This window comes from Medicago truncatula, chromosome 4 (genome assembly GCF_003473485.1).
Source record: "Medicago truncatula cultivar Jemalong A17 chromosome 4, MtrunA17r5.0-ANR, whole genome shotgun sequence".
In the NCBI taxonomy this organism is placed as follows: Eukaryota; Viridiplantae; Streptophyta; class Magnoliopsida; order Fabales; family Fabaceae; genus Medicago; species Medicago truncatula.
The window spans coordinates 2,740,640-2,757,119 of NC_053045.1; the positions used below are offsets into that span (position 1 = coordinate 2,740,640).

General features: G+C 31.0%; 4 protein-coding genes across 5 annotated transcripts; all 4 read right to left on the reverse strand.

The window, feature by feature from the left end:
• Positions 1 to 436: 436 nt before the first annotated feature.
• LOC25491323 (crooked neck-like protein 1) lies at positions 437 to 4,693 on the reverse strand. 2 transcript variants are annotated; one of them, XR_005645991.1, is made up of 5 exons: positions 3,846 to 4,693; positions 3,204 to 3,570; positions 3,035 to 3,094; positions 1,252 to 1,550; positions 437 to 1,091 (listed from the first exon to the last, which is right to left on the reverse strand). XR_005645991.1 is itself a non-coding variant. In XM_024782246.2 (4 exons), exons 2-4 carry the CDS (start codon positions 3,281 to 3,283, stop codon positions 1,451 to 1,453), a joined length of 240 nt encoding a protein of 79 aa, XP_024638014.1. In that variant the 5' UTR covers positions 3,284 to 3,570; positions 3,846 to 4,690; the 3' UTR covers positions 437 to 1,450. The 2 variants fall into 2 exon arrangements, 1 of the variants encoding a protein (XP_024638014.1); XM_024782246.2 differs by having other exon boundaries at positions 437 to 1,550; positions 3,846 to 4,690.
• Positions 4,694 to 5,790: 1,097 nt separating this feature from the next.
• Positions 5,791 to 6,606, reverse strand: LOC25491324 (MAPK kinase substrate protein At1g80180). Its single transcript, XM_024782245.2, has one exon. It carries the CDS (start codon positions 6,403 to 6,405, stop codon positions 6,085 to 6,087), a length of 321 nt encoding a protein of 106 aa, XP_024638013.1. The 5' UTR covers positions 6,406 to 6,606; the 3' UTR covers positions 5,791 to 6,084.
• A 3,483-nt stretch (positions 6,607 to 10,089) lies between these two features.
• On the reverse strand, positions 10,090 to 11,339 carry LOC25491325 (non-specific lipid transfer protein GPI-anchored 30). Its single transcript, XM_013599217.3, has 2 exons — positions 10,985 to 11,339; positions 10,090 to 10,297 (listed from the first exon to the last, which is right to left on the reverse strand). Exons 1-2 carry the CDS (start codon positions 11,301 to 11,303, stop codon positions 10,176 to 10,178), a joined length of 441 nt encoding a protein of 146 aa, XP_013454671.1. The 5' UTR covers positions 11,304 to 11,339; the 3' UTR covers positions 10,090 to 10,175.
• Positions 11,340 to 13,346: 2,007 nt separating this feature from the next.
• Positions 13,347 to 14,752, reverse strand: LOC25491326 (F-box/kelch-repeat protein At5g15710). The gene has a single exon (XM_013599218.3). The coding sequence runs from the start codon at positions 14,622 to 14,624 to the stop codon at positions 13,497 to 13,499; it is 1,128 nt and encodes a 375-aa protein (XP_013454672.1). The 5' UTR covers positions 14,625 to 14,752; the 3' UTR covers positions 13,347 to 13,496.
• Positions 14,753 to 16,480: the final 1,728 nt, after the last annotated feature.

Below are 16,480 nucleotides of genomic sequence, written 5' to 3' on the forward strand. Positions count from 1 at the left end.
CCCGATGTGAAATCTTCTTTTCCACATCGGGTTACTTTGCGCTGATGTGATAAGTGTCGTTAAGAGCTTAACATATGGGTTTTCACATCGGCAATAAGGAAACCACCGATGTGAAGTCAAATTTTTCAAAATAAAAAAATTATTTTTCACCTCAGCATCAGGCTCAACTGAAGTGAAATCTTACTTTCTTATAAAAAAAAAACAGTATTTATGCCTCTGTTTTTACTGCATTACCATATTAGATCTAGTCTTTATCTTATATCATATCAAAACCAAAACATTTCTTAATATGATATACAAACATGCATAACATAAATTATCCACAATTCTAAATTTAAGTGCATCACAATAATATAAATTATCCAAAAAAAATTGTTATTCAAAGTAAATACATTTGTAGGTTCTAGTCCTTACCCACATTATTAACAAACATGCATAACACAAATATCAACGGTTCAAAATTTAAGTACATCTCGTTAACATAAAAGTATCCAAAATCTTATGTTACTAAAAGTAAATTTATCTCTAAATTCTATTTCTTACACATGTTCTTTGTACTTGGAGACTAAGGACTAACGTCTAGTACCTCACTTCATCTTTAAATCAATCACAACTAAAATTTTATAGTTTACAACCATTAGACTAAATTTTATAGTCGACAATGATCTAAGTAGACCAAAGTTTACACTACATAGTTCTGAAGATTACACTACATAGTTTTAACAATAAGTATACCAAAGAAAAATCTCATGTTCTCGAACAATAACATGTGCCTAATTAAACTTCATATTTTTATACTTACATACCTCATTAATTAAAAAAGATCCAAAATCTTGACACAGGGTCCATGTACATTGGTCAACATGCATCTATTTATATGATAAATCAACCACTGTTTATCTCTTTCCAATCTGACTCTTAGTCACCACCAGAAGCAGAACAACTTTAGCTGACAACTAAGTATGAGAAACTACTTACAGCTCCGAAGGCAACACCATTGAAGCCGTGTGAAACTCAACTTGTTGTTGGAGGTTCAGGAATTGGATACACAAATAGCAGGAGGAAGCTCAAAGCAGCCCAAAAACTTGTAACTACAACAGAAATAGATTAAAATAAGTTAGAAATACAGGGGGCTATTGTTTTGTCCTGAGACCACAAAATTGTCAATTTATTCATCAATTGAAAGACAAAGTCCCAGGATCCTGAGTTGAGTAAATAGACCATCAACAACATCAATTAAACTATGCATACCAAGATCACTTCTTCCTACAAATAATAAGCAAGGGGAGTAACAATCATGTGAGGAAGACCACAATTGAGAACTCCATCAGTGGTACAATCAATATAGAAAGCCAGCAAATACATCTCAATCTTGCTTATAAACTTTGCACAATCACATGTATACATAGATAAATGACATGAGGAAATAGGCAACTTATGGTTTAGTAACTCATGTTATGTTGTTGTTACACAAGTACAAGCTAACAAGACTCTTGAGGTTTCCAAGTTGTAGAAGAATAGTTCCTTGAATGTTGTTTTTGTACAGCTCACTACATCCAACAAAAAGAGAACCATGGTTAACACTAAAGAATAATAGAGACTAAATTGATGGGTATGCATAAATAAATAACTAAAACCTTACTTCTGAATTTCTAGTGAACTTAAAGTTAAAATTCCATGAAACAATGTTGAGGCTAGATAAACAAAATGAAAAAAAAAATGTAATTTTGAGAGAGTAATATTAATGAGTTTAACATAATTCAAACATAATGTCAAGGTTTTGAATTTTGAAGTCACCCTCTAAAATTAAGAGCCTTACCTAACTAACTACTACTTGCAGGTTAATCCAAAGAACAATAAAAAAACAACTACTGTGTATATATTAGAGTCAAAACTGAAGTATAAATTGATGTAGTGCACTAGTTTACTATTCCATTCCTCACATAAAAAATCACTATTTTATCTACATAGCTTGTCAAAGAAAGCAATTGCCTAGACTATTGTCTCGCATAATAAAGAACATACATGAGAAAAAATTTAACAAATAAAAAGACACTTATCAAAGAAAGCAATTGCCTAGAATAGTGTCTAGCTTGTAAATATTCTCTAACATCAACCAGGTACATATTCACTAACTCAATAAAAATAAAAATTGAGCATAATTAAACCATCCTAAAAAGGCTCTTAAACTAGATGAATTAAAGAGATTGCAAAATAAAATAATCCAATATCAAAAGCACAGGAAAAAGGAGGTCCACAAGTACAGAAAAACTTAGAAAGCATTGCCTATCAAAGAAAGCTACCACAATGACCAATTGAATCACAAACTGAAAGCAATTTAACAAAAAAAAAAAAGGCATTGATCAAAATAATGCAATTGCAAGTATGAAGAACTTCCGGTCGCAAGCAAGAACTAACAATAGCTAGCACTTCGAATTTATGCAGATTGGATATCTAGCTTGTGAATTCTAGACCTGAAGGTGCATTACTACTAGCACTTCAACTTTGGATGATATTATATAGTTCACAAATCCAATTTAAAACTATTATAACCAGACTAAAACAAAATTATACAGAATAGCCAAGAATCAAGTTGAAATAACAGTAGAAGCACATATTCTAAATAACATCAACTAGGTACTTATAGTAACTATTAATCTAATAATAAAAATTAAAAATAAGCATAATTAAACCATCCTAAAAAAGGCTATTTTAATGTTTACAAAATCATTTCATCAAACAAAAAGGAGGCAAAAACAAAACCACTGCTTTTAAAAACAGTACCCCTATATAAGAACCAGGAAAGAATCAAACCCCACAATCTCATTGATGTAAAAAGCTTGCACTGACTTTCAGTGAACGACATGATTATTAGACTAATAAGATTCCCAACAAAGATACCCCATAAAGAATATGCATACAATTCAGGAAAACCATGGACAGAAAGTACTACAAATCCTCAATTCAGTATCACATTGAGGAACAAAACAGATATATAAACACAATGCTCGGAGGTTCAGAAAAGGCTGCTTACCTGTACACGTCTCTTGTTCGCTCAATATCTCCAACATTAAGTTCTTCATAAAGTGCATAACTAATCCAAAGTTACACATGGACAAATAATAAATACCACAAGAAAATGCAAAATCACTAAATAATAAATAAACAAACAGCTACCAAAACAAAATTCAAATCAAACATACCACAGATAAATATAGTGCTGCCAGTATCGATTCTCATCGGCTAGAGGAACATTAGCTATAGCTCTCTCATAAACCTCCATAGTTCTTTCCTTATTCCCGACACTCTCTTTCCATCTTATATAATCAAACCATAATCATAATTCAACAGATTTTTCCTCACTTCATCTTCATATTGAAACCTTCTCTTCCCAACAATAGCATCCTCAATCCCTTCCCTATCACCATACTGTTTCTCAAATGCCACAAATTTCCCATACAAATCCTCAGCCCTCCCCTTCGGAATATAATCAATTGGAAATTTATAAATACACATCGCACACTCTGCCTCATTACACCTTTCCACAAAGTCCATAAAGTAAGAACTAACCTACAAATCAAAAAACGAAAACCCTATCAGATCAAACAAATAAAAAAATAAAAAAATCCACATAAATAAAAATAAAATAAAATGCAATTTAGGTTTAGATATGAGAATGAAGAGTGAAAATTGTTCATCACATATAACGAAAACGTATATCTAGATCTAGATCTAGAACGAAAACCAAAAACTGATGAAGATCTTGATCTAGATCTTCTGTTTCCTCTTCAATAGGAATTGATTCGAGTAGATTTGAAAAGTAATTAGGGTTCAAAATTGTTTACCTCTTTAGATTTGTAATCCACCATTGATGAGAATGTGTAAAGAACAACATGAGTGATGGCGAGAACGACTACGGGAGAAGACGAAGAGAGCTGAGAGATTAGGGTTGAGTGATTGAAGCTTTGTTTTGTTAAAAAACGTGAAAACTAGAAGCTTTAGAAAAGAACATTCAAGTTTTGTAAATCTGAGTGTGTTTTCTCGTATCTATCACCAGCACCTATGTGAAAATTTCACTAATATTACCAAATTACCACCGCATATATTTTCCCTCATGCATTAGTTCCACTGATGTCAAAACTCTTTAGCATTTATTTTTCCCTTCAGTCATTTCCTCAACTGATGGGAACAACTTCATCAAAGTTCGCTAAAATTTCAAAATTGCCACCGCGTGTCTTTTCCCTTCAGGTATTTGTGAAAACCCTGATGTCAAATGTATATTTTCTAGTAGTGATAGTTTTGTTTTGCTTATAAATGTGATGGGAGGGAGTATTATAATTAATTGAAAATTGTGAATTGAGTTTGGAGTCTTATAAAAATTGATAACTATCAAAGTTGGGTTGGCATCTGCCAAGTCAAGACAATTTTGGGAGGAAGATTAGCTCAAATATAATCTAATCATTAGCTTAACCTAATTGTATACGGAATTATAGGCTAACCCTCGTATATACGTATCTTATTGGTTGATCCCATTAATTAGGAAATCCATCTGTACCTATATTATTTTTGGCATGTTATTATATTGTCTTTCTTGGCATGTTATATTGGGACATGCTGGGGAAATTTGTTGCTATGACAAATACTCTTGCCCCCAAAAAACGAGTTTAAACCGTAAAAAATAAGTTTAAATGAATTACAAAATTTAAATAAAAAAGTACACAAAAATTTGGAATTTTCATATTTTAATTTGAAATATTTGTTATTTTAGATATAAACTAGCGTTCAGACATTTTTTAGATTACGCTAATGTGTTTAAATTACAAACATTAATATTTGTAAACTTTATATTTTGATTAAAGTTATTTTCTTGAATAGAATAGTGTATAAATATTTTACACTTTTATATTGCAACAAACTATACTTATCTTTTTCAATGATGTAAATAATATAACAAATATAATATAAATTCTTACATTTTTAATGACACTGACAATATAGCATCCTTATAGGCAATTTTATTTCAGGGTATAATTGAAATTATGTTTACAATGTTATCGATTTCAAATTATAACAACATGCTTATCTTTTTAAACTACGCAATAATATAACAAATATCATATAAAATTTTATCTTTTTCAACAACATCTACAATATTGGATTATTATACGAAAATTTGTTTAAAGGTATATAATTGGAATAATAAATAATCTAAACCAAAATCTCCTATTTTCTTTTATGCATTGTTATATATTTAAACTCGAATTCACTCAAACAATTCAGCTTTTAAATATAACCAAAATTTGTTTAAAGGTATATAAGCCTTTACTTTGTACCAAGATCAAAATTCTCATTAACCCTTCAAACAAATTGTTGACTATAACTCATATATGCAAAGAAGGACATGGGCAGAGGAGGAGCCAAACTACGGAGTGTTGAGAAATAAAACTGTGAACTTTTGTTTGTCACATAAATAAAACGGAACTATGTATAAATATATATTGGTTCAAAGATATCTTTGTAAATTAAACTGAAATGCTATATATATTGGTTGTCGCACTGTAAACCTTAATTCATCATAAAAATAAAAACGGAATTATAGTTGCTCTATACTCATAGATATAGATACCATTAACCAAATTATATTAACACAAAGATCGATATTGGCTGTCGCACTGTAAACCTTAATTCATCACAAAAATAAAAACGAAATTATAGTTGCTCCATAGTCACGGGATAAACACCATTAACCAAAAGGTGTTAAGAAAGATCGATCGAGTTTATTGTATTTTATTTTCGATTCTATAATTTTATGTTACTATTGATGTTTAAACACAACTATTATTATGCACATAATAATTACAAGCCAACAATTAATCCAAACACAATATATATAAAAAAAAAAAGCTATAAACTGAGACACAAAAGAGCAAAAGTAAAAACAGAGAGCTAAAATTCACAACTCTGTTATTTATTCTTCTTCTTATGAACTCAACTCAAAAAAACTCACCCTACTCACCGGAATATCCCTTTTCCGGCCACCGGAAAACACTCACTATGATTCAATTCAACAACAAGCTACCATACCTACCTCGACCGACGTTTACCGGGCTTTGATCGTTGACCCTTTTTCCCAAAAGGACTACAGAATCCACACGCGGAGACCTTTGGAGACGGTGGTTCGATCGCTGGTGAAACTTTTCCGGTACGGTATCCTCTTCCAGCACCGGTGGAATGGCTTCTTTGTACGGTGGTTTTCACACGAAGCTCTTTGGAATTATTAGTAGTATTATCTTCTTCTTCTTGCTTGAGTTTGTTTAATTCTCCTGATAAGAATCTGTCATCCCAAACAAGACCAGATGAACCTGATCTTCTGAATGATACTTCAGATCTTGGTAGACCAGCCATGATGTTCTCTCTCTCTCTAACTTGCTTTGTTTCTTCCTCTCTCTCTATATATAAATATATATATAGAGGTATGTAGATGTTTCTAGGGTTAATCTGAGTTTGTTATGTTTGACGTGAATTAACGAGTGTTTGTTGTATCGAATATATATGGTAGATAAATAGATAGATATAACTCTAAACAAACAACAGTTCTAGCGAATATAGAGTTTAGTTTCTATGTCTATCGTATATATAGATAAATAAATTAATATAGATATATAACCCTATGTATATGTGTGAACAATAACATATAATCAACACGTTTTATGGACATTTAATTTTCATTATATATTAGACACGTGGTTAAGTCAATTAAGCATAGATTAATTTATTTTTCTTGGTAAATTAATGTATTTCCATGCACATAACTGAATTTTATTTAAGGGATTGACTTTTTTCGATAAATATTTTTCATACCATTTGTCATTTTGAACCATATTTTTAAGATACTTAAAAATATTCGGTTTTGGTTGGGGATATCTTCAGTTAAGCCTTATCGAATGTCAGAGCATTTTTATCAGGCAGTTTGTTTACTCTCTTGGTGGCTCGTGCACTCGTTGATCTTTTATGCAACTGATTTGGTTATGTTGTGTGTGAGTTATGTGGAATGAAAGAAATAGTAGGGTCTTCGAAAATACAGAGAATACCATCCATCATTTGATAGAGAAAGTCAAATTACACTCTTTTTGCTGGATGAAGACGTTAATATTTCTATTCGGCCTAATTTTGGTATGTGGTGGTCAAGCCCTTTTGTTTGTTTCGGCGTTGGCTAACTATTTTTTTCTTTTTTTCTTTGACCTTGTAACTGTGTACTTCTAAGTGTTCTCTAAGCACACCTTGTGCTTGAGAATTCTCTTGCGTTTTTAATATATTCCATTTTTTATTGTTAAAAAAAAAAAGATACTTAAACATCTATCAATTGTGTTCACATTATGTTGGTTAACTTATAATTAATTTAGACCACATTTAAAATTATCGAATTATAGTTAATTAATCATATAGTTGATTGTACCTCAACTTGTTTGAACTAAAATTTAAAGAGCTCAAGGACATGATTCAAGTCGAATCAATTAATTTATCAATATTTGTCATTAAAAATTGAATTAATAATCTACATAACTAAATTAATTATATTTTTAAATGTGATTAATCAAATATCGCAAAAGTGTATAAAAGAAATAGTGTCTCAATATCTTTAGTGTATAAGATATAGATGTGAAAATGATGCATGGTATTAGTAGAAAACAGAAGAGAAAGTTAGTTGGCGGGTGAAATAAACAAAGAGGAGTGGTTAATGTCTAATAGGAAATGGTCATACATACATACGAAAGGCGATACAGTCGATATAAATCATCTTGGGGTTTTTATTTTAGGTTTAATTAAGTTTTTAATCCCAACACAATAAAATCACTTTTTTTTAGTTCCAGTAACTTTTTTCTTAAGCATTTTAGAGATAAAAAATATTGATGGAAATTTTTGACAGGGATTAAAAATGTTAATGGAAAAATTTTATAGGGATGAAAAATTTTATAGGATTAAAAAGTGTGGTTTTATTTTATAGGGACTAAAAACAAAATTCTAAATATTTACATGGATCATTTACTTAATTAACCATTTATTTTATAATGTTTTCCATTTCTAGACTTTTCTTTTGGTCGCATATGGCTTGTTTTTTAATATACTGATAATATCATGGTCCATGGAGTGTAAGGGTTTTTTTTTTTTTTTTTTTATGGTTTTTTTTTACAGTTTTGGGAATGAATTTATCATCATATTCATATACTCCGAGAGACACCTGCCTCGCGAATAAATTTTCCTAGTTGAACATTTGTCTCGAGGATGGACCTAGCCATCTTGCGGTTGAGGCAGAAATGAAACAACAATTGTCACTTGCCTCGCATCTGCTCCGCCTCATGGGGGGGGGGGGGGGGGGGGCAGAGGCCTACTAAAAAATTTAAATTTTTCAACTATCTCTTTTATACGCGTGATGAGATTTTAAGTCACACTTAGCACATTATATATGAATCATTTGTGCTGATATAACAAATGAGAAGGTTAAACAACTTTTAAAGAACTACACCCCTTCCGTCTCAATCATTTCTTAGGGCATTCAAAGCGGTATTAGTGTATCATGTACGTATATTAATAGTATAGTATTGGTAGTATTATTGATATAACAAATTTCAGACTTAGAATAAAGTCAAATGACACAGCATACCAAATGAAACAAACAAGGCATCGATTGTTAATATAAGCACTTTGTTTGGTCCACAAACATATAAGAAAATGGCATGTGTAGTTAATCATGTTTTTTAAAATTTGGTAAAGCACAATATGATGAAGACAGGAGAAGTGAAAGAATAAATGGTGAACCAACTTTGTCTTTTTGGTACAATTTGTGAACCAACATTAATCATTTAAGATAGAAAATTGAATTGTGCTTTGAAGACTTCTTAATTTTGTTATTATATACCATTTTTTATTGTTAAAATAAAATAAAATTGAATTGTGTAAAAACATATAGAAAATTGAATTAACTAACAATAAAAAATTGTCATTGTCTTGATTATCATTATCACATCATCAACATAATAAAAGTTTGCTCAATTTTTAATTGGTTTCCGTAGGCCGTAAAAGTTGACATAATATGTATGGAACATTCAAAAATGGCCCCCAAGACCAATATGTATTTTAAGGAATTCAACTTTTATTGACTAGTAATTAATTTACTTTGGATAAAGAACGTAATATAATTATAGTTGATCAATAAATTGATTATAAATATTATATAGAAATATAAATTTATATTAAATCTTAGATGCATATGGGATGAAATATCATCCTCTATTTTCTTTTCAATTAACTACTCCTGGACCAGCTGCACCTAGGGAGAAAAAAAAAATTATTCTTCTCATTTATAAAATTGTTCAGTGCCTTTTATCAACGGCAATAACTGCCGTTCAACATTTTTTAGCAATAGTTAAATTATCAATGATACTGTAACAAAAAAAAAAACTATCAATGATACTTTTAAAATCGATTCAATCATTTTTTAAATCGGTTCAACTGATCTTAAAAGTTTCAGCGGCAGGGAACTACCGTTGAAAAATGCCGAGCGGCAATTAACTCTCGCTGATATAAGGGAATGAGCAATTTCATAAGTGAGAAAAGTATTTTTCAAAAGAGAAAGTTCCTAAGAGGCCCTCATGCGTAAAGAACTTAAGGCCCGATATGGTTAAAGGACTAGATAATTGTTTAATAGACACTTCAAAGTTGCTCATTTAGTTGAAAATCGTCGGTCGAGAGTTACGTTCGATCAAATTTTACACACAAAATTCGATCTAGAATGAAATTAAGATGCTTGTTAAACAACTTTCAAAGAACTACCCCATCCGTCTTAAATTATATATCATTTTAGCAAAATATATTGGTCTCAAATTATATGTCATTTACAATATCAATAAAATACTTAAATTTTTTCTTCAACCCTTAATTTGGAGTTACTTCTACTTCCACTCAAAAGGATCTAGCTGATATTTACTCTCACAAATCACATGTCACAACTCACAACTAGGAAAACAAAACAATGCCAATCAAATAACATATAATTTCAAGTTTGAACATCTTATAAGCAAGGCCACAACAAAGAAAAAAAATATTAACTTCAAGAAAGTGAAAATATTCAATCTGGCCATCAACATTTTCTGCAACACATAATCACTAGTAAGTCTTTAGGTTGACACCGATAACATGTGTATAATAGTTAACACAGCTGAAATTATCATGACCAGCCAGGACACATTCATCAACTTGGTTGCTGAGTTGTTATCTGAGTTCTTGGAGCCAGGGGAATCTGAAATAACACATTACATAATTATTTTAAAATAATTTAATTTCCCCAAGAAAAAAATTACAAATAGTATAATAGGTAGAGTTTGACGTAAACAAATGGAGAATTTCAAATTTAAACTTCGATCACTGCATATATTGCATTGTCATTATCAACTAAACTATGTATACGTGAATAAAAAAAGTCTATTTATTGTAAAAAGACTATGTCTTAACTATTATTTTAATTTTAACATAATAGACCAGCGGCATAAAATAAATTACACATGCATTTAATTATATATTATGGTAATTTTACTTTATGAAATTAGACATCGACTAGATAAGGAGATGATCAGACATCATTATTTTTTAAATTCACCACTCATAATATTTTCTACTAAGATGTGAAATAATTAGGGAAATTTTATTAAAAAGTTCATTAATACAGTTAAAACTTAAAAAAAAAAAAAAAAAAAATAGGGATAGAAAACATAGTAAGTTAACAAAAATTGGACTAAAGGAAGGAAGAAGCTTGCTTTTTTGACATTCATTGTTTCCTAGAAACACATGGAATGACCTGAAATCCATCGGTAGTTAACTACGTCGTTTTCCAGTTATAAGCCATACCACTAAAATGTTTTTGATCATTTCCATGTGTTTCTAGGAAATAATGGATGTCAAAAAGCAATCCTAAGGAAGGAAAGCATACTTGAGAGGCATGACAATGGATTAACATGCTGACCACATCTCCCTGGCAAACTCTGAGCATCACTAATATTAATGCCAGCTTTCTCAGCTTGTCTTGTGCCTTTATTACTTACCAAGCTACATAAGCATGTTGCATCCGATTCAATCATAGATTTCAGTGGATCACAACAGCTATCAGGTGGATTTTTAGTCCCACTAAGGTAGTTTAAGCAAGGTGCTAGCTTGTTTAAACAAGAGCTATCTTGAGCATTTCCTTTTGAGACCAATGTTACCAATGCAATAAATGCAATTAAGCAAAGTGGTCTTAATTTTGTTTCCATCTTTGTGATTAATAATTGTTTGTAGTCTAGCTATGTCCTTTTTGTGGCATTATGAATATGCTATTTATATTAAGTTATTTGAATAATTATAAATTAAGTTGGTGATCAAACTTATAGCCAACTAGTTGACCCTTTAATTTAATATTTTTTTCTTTATTGTTGTGAATTTGTGATAAAAACTTTTATTTTGTGGTGCAGAAATGTTGTAATTGTGTATGGTTAGACTGGTGAAGCTACTTTAATTTTTAAAATTTCATAGCTCAAAATTCAAATAGGAACATATAAGCTGGTTACCGACCCCTTTGAGAGGCTTAAGTGTGTGTTTTATTTACTAAAATTACGACATTATGGGTAATATAATATACATTAAAGCAGTGATTACTAGACGGTTATTTATATACATATGGTAGTTAATTATTTGATTAACTGTATTGTCAAATATATGTCCTCTGATTTTTTAATTATTTGATTAACTATATTGTCAAATATGTCTTCTGATTTTAGCTTAGTTGGTAAAGACATTGTATCATATATACAAGGTCTGGAGTTCGACCTTGGATATCCTACTTCTTTAACCCACTTAGATTGGCCTAGTGGTATTGGTTTAGGATCTGTGAGTATGCTCCTCCTCTCCTATAGGTCTGAGGTTTGATTCTCTCTGTGTCAATTTGGATGAGGTAAATTAGCTTCTTAAAAAAAAAAACTTATTCACAAATCCATATCATCAAATCCACCAATAATTTATTGGTATAAGTGGCAAGAGATTTAGACAGTTAAGTAAGTAGTTAGGAGCTTGGTCACTAACTCTTACATACGAAGAAAATTAGATTAGAAGAGAAGAAGCTATCTTATGCTTCCAACTAATTAGATTAGATGGAGATTAGTTACCGTTATACAACGATGGAAACTTCTTACCTATGAGACTATAATCGTATATCATGTTGACAAAAAAACTTTATCAAATCTATGAAAACGTTAGGTGGATTGATGAAATCAAACTAACCATCAAACATTAGAGAAGGGGGCATTTGTTCTTATTTTTTCCTTTTCTTTGCAACACATAGTTCATACATGTTCTTTAATAGAGTACCCTTCTAAACAATTGTGTCAAGAATATCATTCTACCAAAATTGTATATCCATGCTGAAATAAGTACATGATTTAGTCCTATGATAAAAGGCTAACAAGGTGATTTCCTTTCTTCTATAGTACCCTAGTTATCCAAATTTAGAAAACCCTTAAACAGTGTAGAGCATAACATAGTTAAAATTTCCACCAAAATTCGTATATCATCAATAACCACCCGCATACTATTGTCAAAACAAAAAATTACCCCACAATACGGTTTTTATAGAAACGGTGTGGGTGATAAAAAGCAATTTTCTTTATGGTTTATATGTGAGCTCATATTGGTCCATCAAGATTTAAGTGGATTCATTTGGGCCTCGCTCCGAATTCTCGAAACGTTTTTACTCGTTATATTTCTTTTGATATTTGTACCCTATTTTTGCAGAATTTGAACTTTCAGTTGCGTGACAACAATTTTACTGTTGTGTCAAGACTCCCCATTTAATCTAGTGTTTGAAAATTCAACCTTGAAAAGTTAGTGAATAAGTGAAAAATCTAGAGTTCGAACTCTAACCCATGTATATTGCAACGTCCTTTCCAATTGAATTATACTCACGCAGAGATATCCTTACTATTTTTAATGATGTTAAATAAGTTACATTTTGCTAATATTCTTTTTCTTTTTCAACAGAATTTTCTTAATTTATTTTCCTATCATTTTATTTTCTTATCCATTTTGCTTAGTTAACTGGTTTCTTAATCTGCATTTCAGTTTTGTTAGTCAGTTTTAACTTTTATGTAACTTTTTTAAGCACTCTATTTATTTGATCCTTTTGTTTGTCATTTTGGTTGTTCTTAAATCACTTTTCTCAATTATTACATTTCTTAGAATTGACATAATTTCTGTTTATTAGCAACTAACTTCTCGAACTAACTAACTCAATCTCATCCAACTAACTTCTAACTAGTGTTAGCTTGCTAGTAACTTCTCATGATATTTCAATCCTTAAATTTCTTTCAAATTTCTACATAATGAATTCTAACAAAATTACATTTTATTTTTTCAATAAGCAACTCATACACAAATAAAACCTCTCAAAAACACACCTAAATATCATTTCTAATTTAAAAGAAAATAGATGATGAAGCAAGAGTTGGATGAACAAGTATTCCTCTTATAGGACAATTAAGCACTTTTTTCCCTTTGATGTAATCACACCCATCAACCCAAAGCCATTCCCATCGACCCATATTCGCAACTTTTCTACAAATCACCATTCCATATCCAAGTTCTCTATACAAACAAATTACATCATCATCACTTACACACTTAACACCCTCCCAATTTCTCTTCCCACACAACAATCTCACCCCTAATTCACTTGGCATCTCATCAACCAAACACCATTTATCCCCTTCACTCATTTCCCAAACACAAACATTTCCACCACACGTGCCACCAATCAATCCCAACCCTCCATTCCATCTCACAAGTGTAGCAAATTCAAGCCTATCTGCAAGAGGCACACTAAATTCCCTCCAACAATTATTCCCAACATCAAATCCCATTACACTATATGCCCTAGCTGAGGTTATCCAATACAATGTTGTTGTTCTTGTTCCCTCTATACACACATTCTCATTTGGTGTCCAAACCGTTAGCCTAACCGAAAATTCAACCGGCATCGATCCAACGATTTTCCACGTGTCAATACAAGATTCATATATTTCAACGGTCGGTTCATATGTGGCGCCACCGTGTTTATCTTCGGACATGCCCCCGGCCACGTAGATTCTAAAACAAGGAAAACACCAAACATCATTTGGTTCCAAAATTGTAACAATTCCACAAGCTGGATTTGTTCTTGAAACATTCAACTTAGGAAGGTACTTGAATTGTCTTGTAAAAGGGTTACAAAGAACCAGTTGAAGTGTTGTTGAATTTGTGACCTTCAAAAGGATGAGGCTACCAATTGGACCAATTGGTTTAAGTGATGTTTGGAATGGAAAGAAATCTAATGAAATTTCGTGCCATTTTTTTGTGATGGGATTGTGAGCATAACAACATGATTTTTGGTAATTGCGAATTGGTAGTGCTAAGAACCATGGTGTAGACTCATGAGGTTTGTATTTGGTTATGGAAGTTCCACATGTGTGCCAATTCTTGCAAGTTGATCTTGCTCTTGCTAAGGAATCTGGAGAGAGAAAAGAGAAGATGGATGATAGAACATCAAAGGGTAGGTTGCTCCACATAGAATAGAAATTGTGAAGATTTCACACTAACAACAAATAGAAAGATGATGATGATGATATAAGAATAAGAATATGTACTTCATCTACAAGTAGATTATTATTCCTCGGCTGTAAATTTTTGACAATATAAAATTTTAATATTTTTAATTCGCATGAGATTTTTATTTTTATGGTAGTAGTCTAGTGACTACACAATTAAATGTGAAGAAGTGAGATCTCTCGAACCCCGACACCTGTATAAATTATGCAATATCCCTACCAACTGAGCTAAGCTTACGGAAACAATTCAAATAAGATTTTGTTATCAGAAAATTTACTCTTCCATGCATCATGGCAACATTTTTTGAATATGTTAGTAATTTATAACTTTTGATTAATAAACAAGGCATTTTTTAACCGGAATCGGTGGTCCTCGTACAATTATTAGAGGCCAATTATTGCATTGAATTGTGTGAGCCACATGTGATGCGGAGCTTTGTCACGTCACTCACCAAGTTATTATGTGTATTTGTCTCTTCTCAATTTAATATAAGCTTTTTTATATGCCTAGAAATCTACACACTACAAAACTAACAGATCGTGTTTTTTGGATACTCTGAGGAAAAAAAAAGTTTCTTTTGGATACATTCAAAGGTCGGGATGATAGCGTTATACAAAACATTCATTCATCTAAACACACTTTTAAATTTATAGATTTTTAATTTGATATCTGAATGATAAAATATTTTGCAATTAAATTTATGTTTATTGACATGTTTAAAAGATAACCTGCAATCTTTTTTATTTCTTTTTAAATGACCTATTTAGAAAATAGTTCAAGGACAAAAAGATCAATTAAAGACTTCAAAAACTTATAGTTTGAGATCACATTATGGACCACTCATTAAGAGGTAGATGCTTCCTTCTTTCCTTGTATTCGAACGGTGATAAACGCTCCATTCTTTTATTGCAAAGGATCAAGAGGTTGTTGTTTTCACTTTTTCATGTTAAAAGATTTACAAGTGCCTTAAAGAAAAAAGTATACGTTTTTTCTTTTATTGTACATCGTCATAATTTTTTTTAAGTTATAAGTTTAATGCAAACAAAAAGATAAGTATATCGAATGGTTATAGATAGATACAAAGAAAGCAACGAGGATTTAAAAAAAGAAGAAAAGGAAAAATAAAAACGATAATGAAATTAAGTATCTTTTTATGTGTTGACCCATCGTTTTTTTTTGTGGGAAAAGAGGCTCAACTAATCTTTAAATGATTTATCACATTGGGAGTTCATTAATCACTCAAGATCTTAGAAATTTTTTTAAAAAAAAAAAAAAACTAAAATGGAATATATTAACTAAATCAAGAAGTTCTTTTTAGTACAAGGTGTGATAGAAAAAGATCAAAGTCACAAACATATGTACAAAAGAAAAGAAACAGACAAATGGAAAATAAAAAACAGAGAAAGAAAAAAACATTAGCCAATGGCCAACATGTTGAACGGACTAAGCCACCAAGCATGGTAGTTGAAAGAGAGATTTGGAATTTTCGCCTTCAATCACACATAAGTAAGAGACTTAATCTTGTCAATAATCTGATATGTTGAACATTCTTTGCTGTTAAAAATCCTGTTGTTTCTTTCCTTCCAAATTTTCCACACCGTCGCATACCAAATCAGATGCATAATAGACAGCCACCCCTTGGAACAATTGCCAACAACAAAACCAAACTGATTGAGGTAATCCGCCGGCACATTAGGGATTACCGAGCATACACCCAACCAAAGATGAATAAAGTGCCAGACCTCCCCAAAATCTTAGAAATTAAATAAGGTTCTTTTAAATAATTGGTCTTAAAGAAAACTCATTAACTATTTGA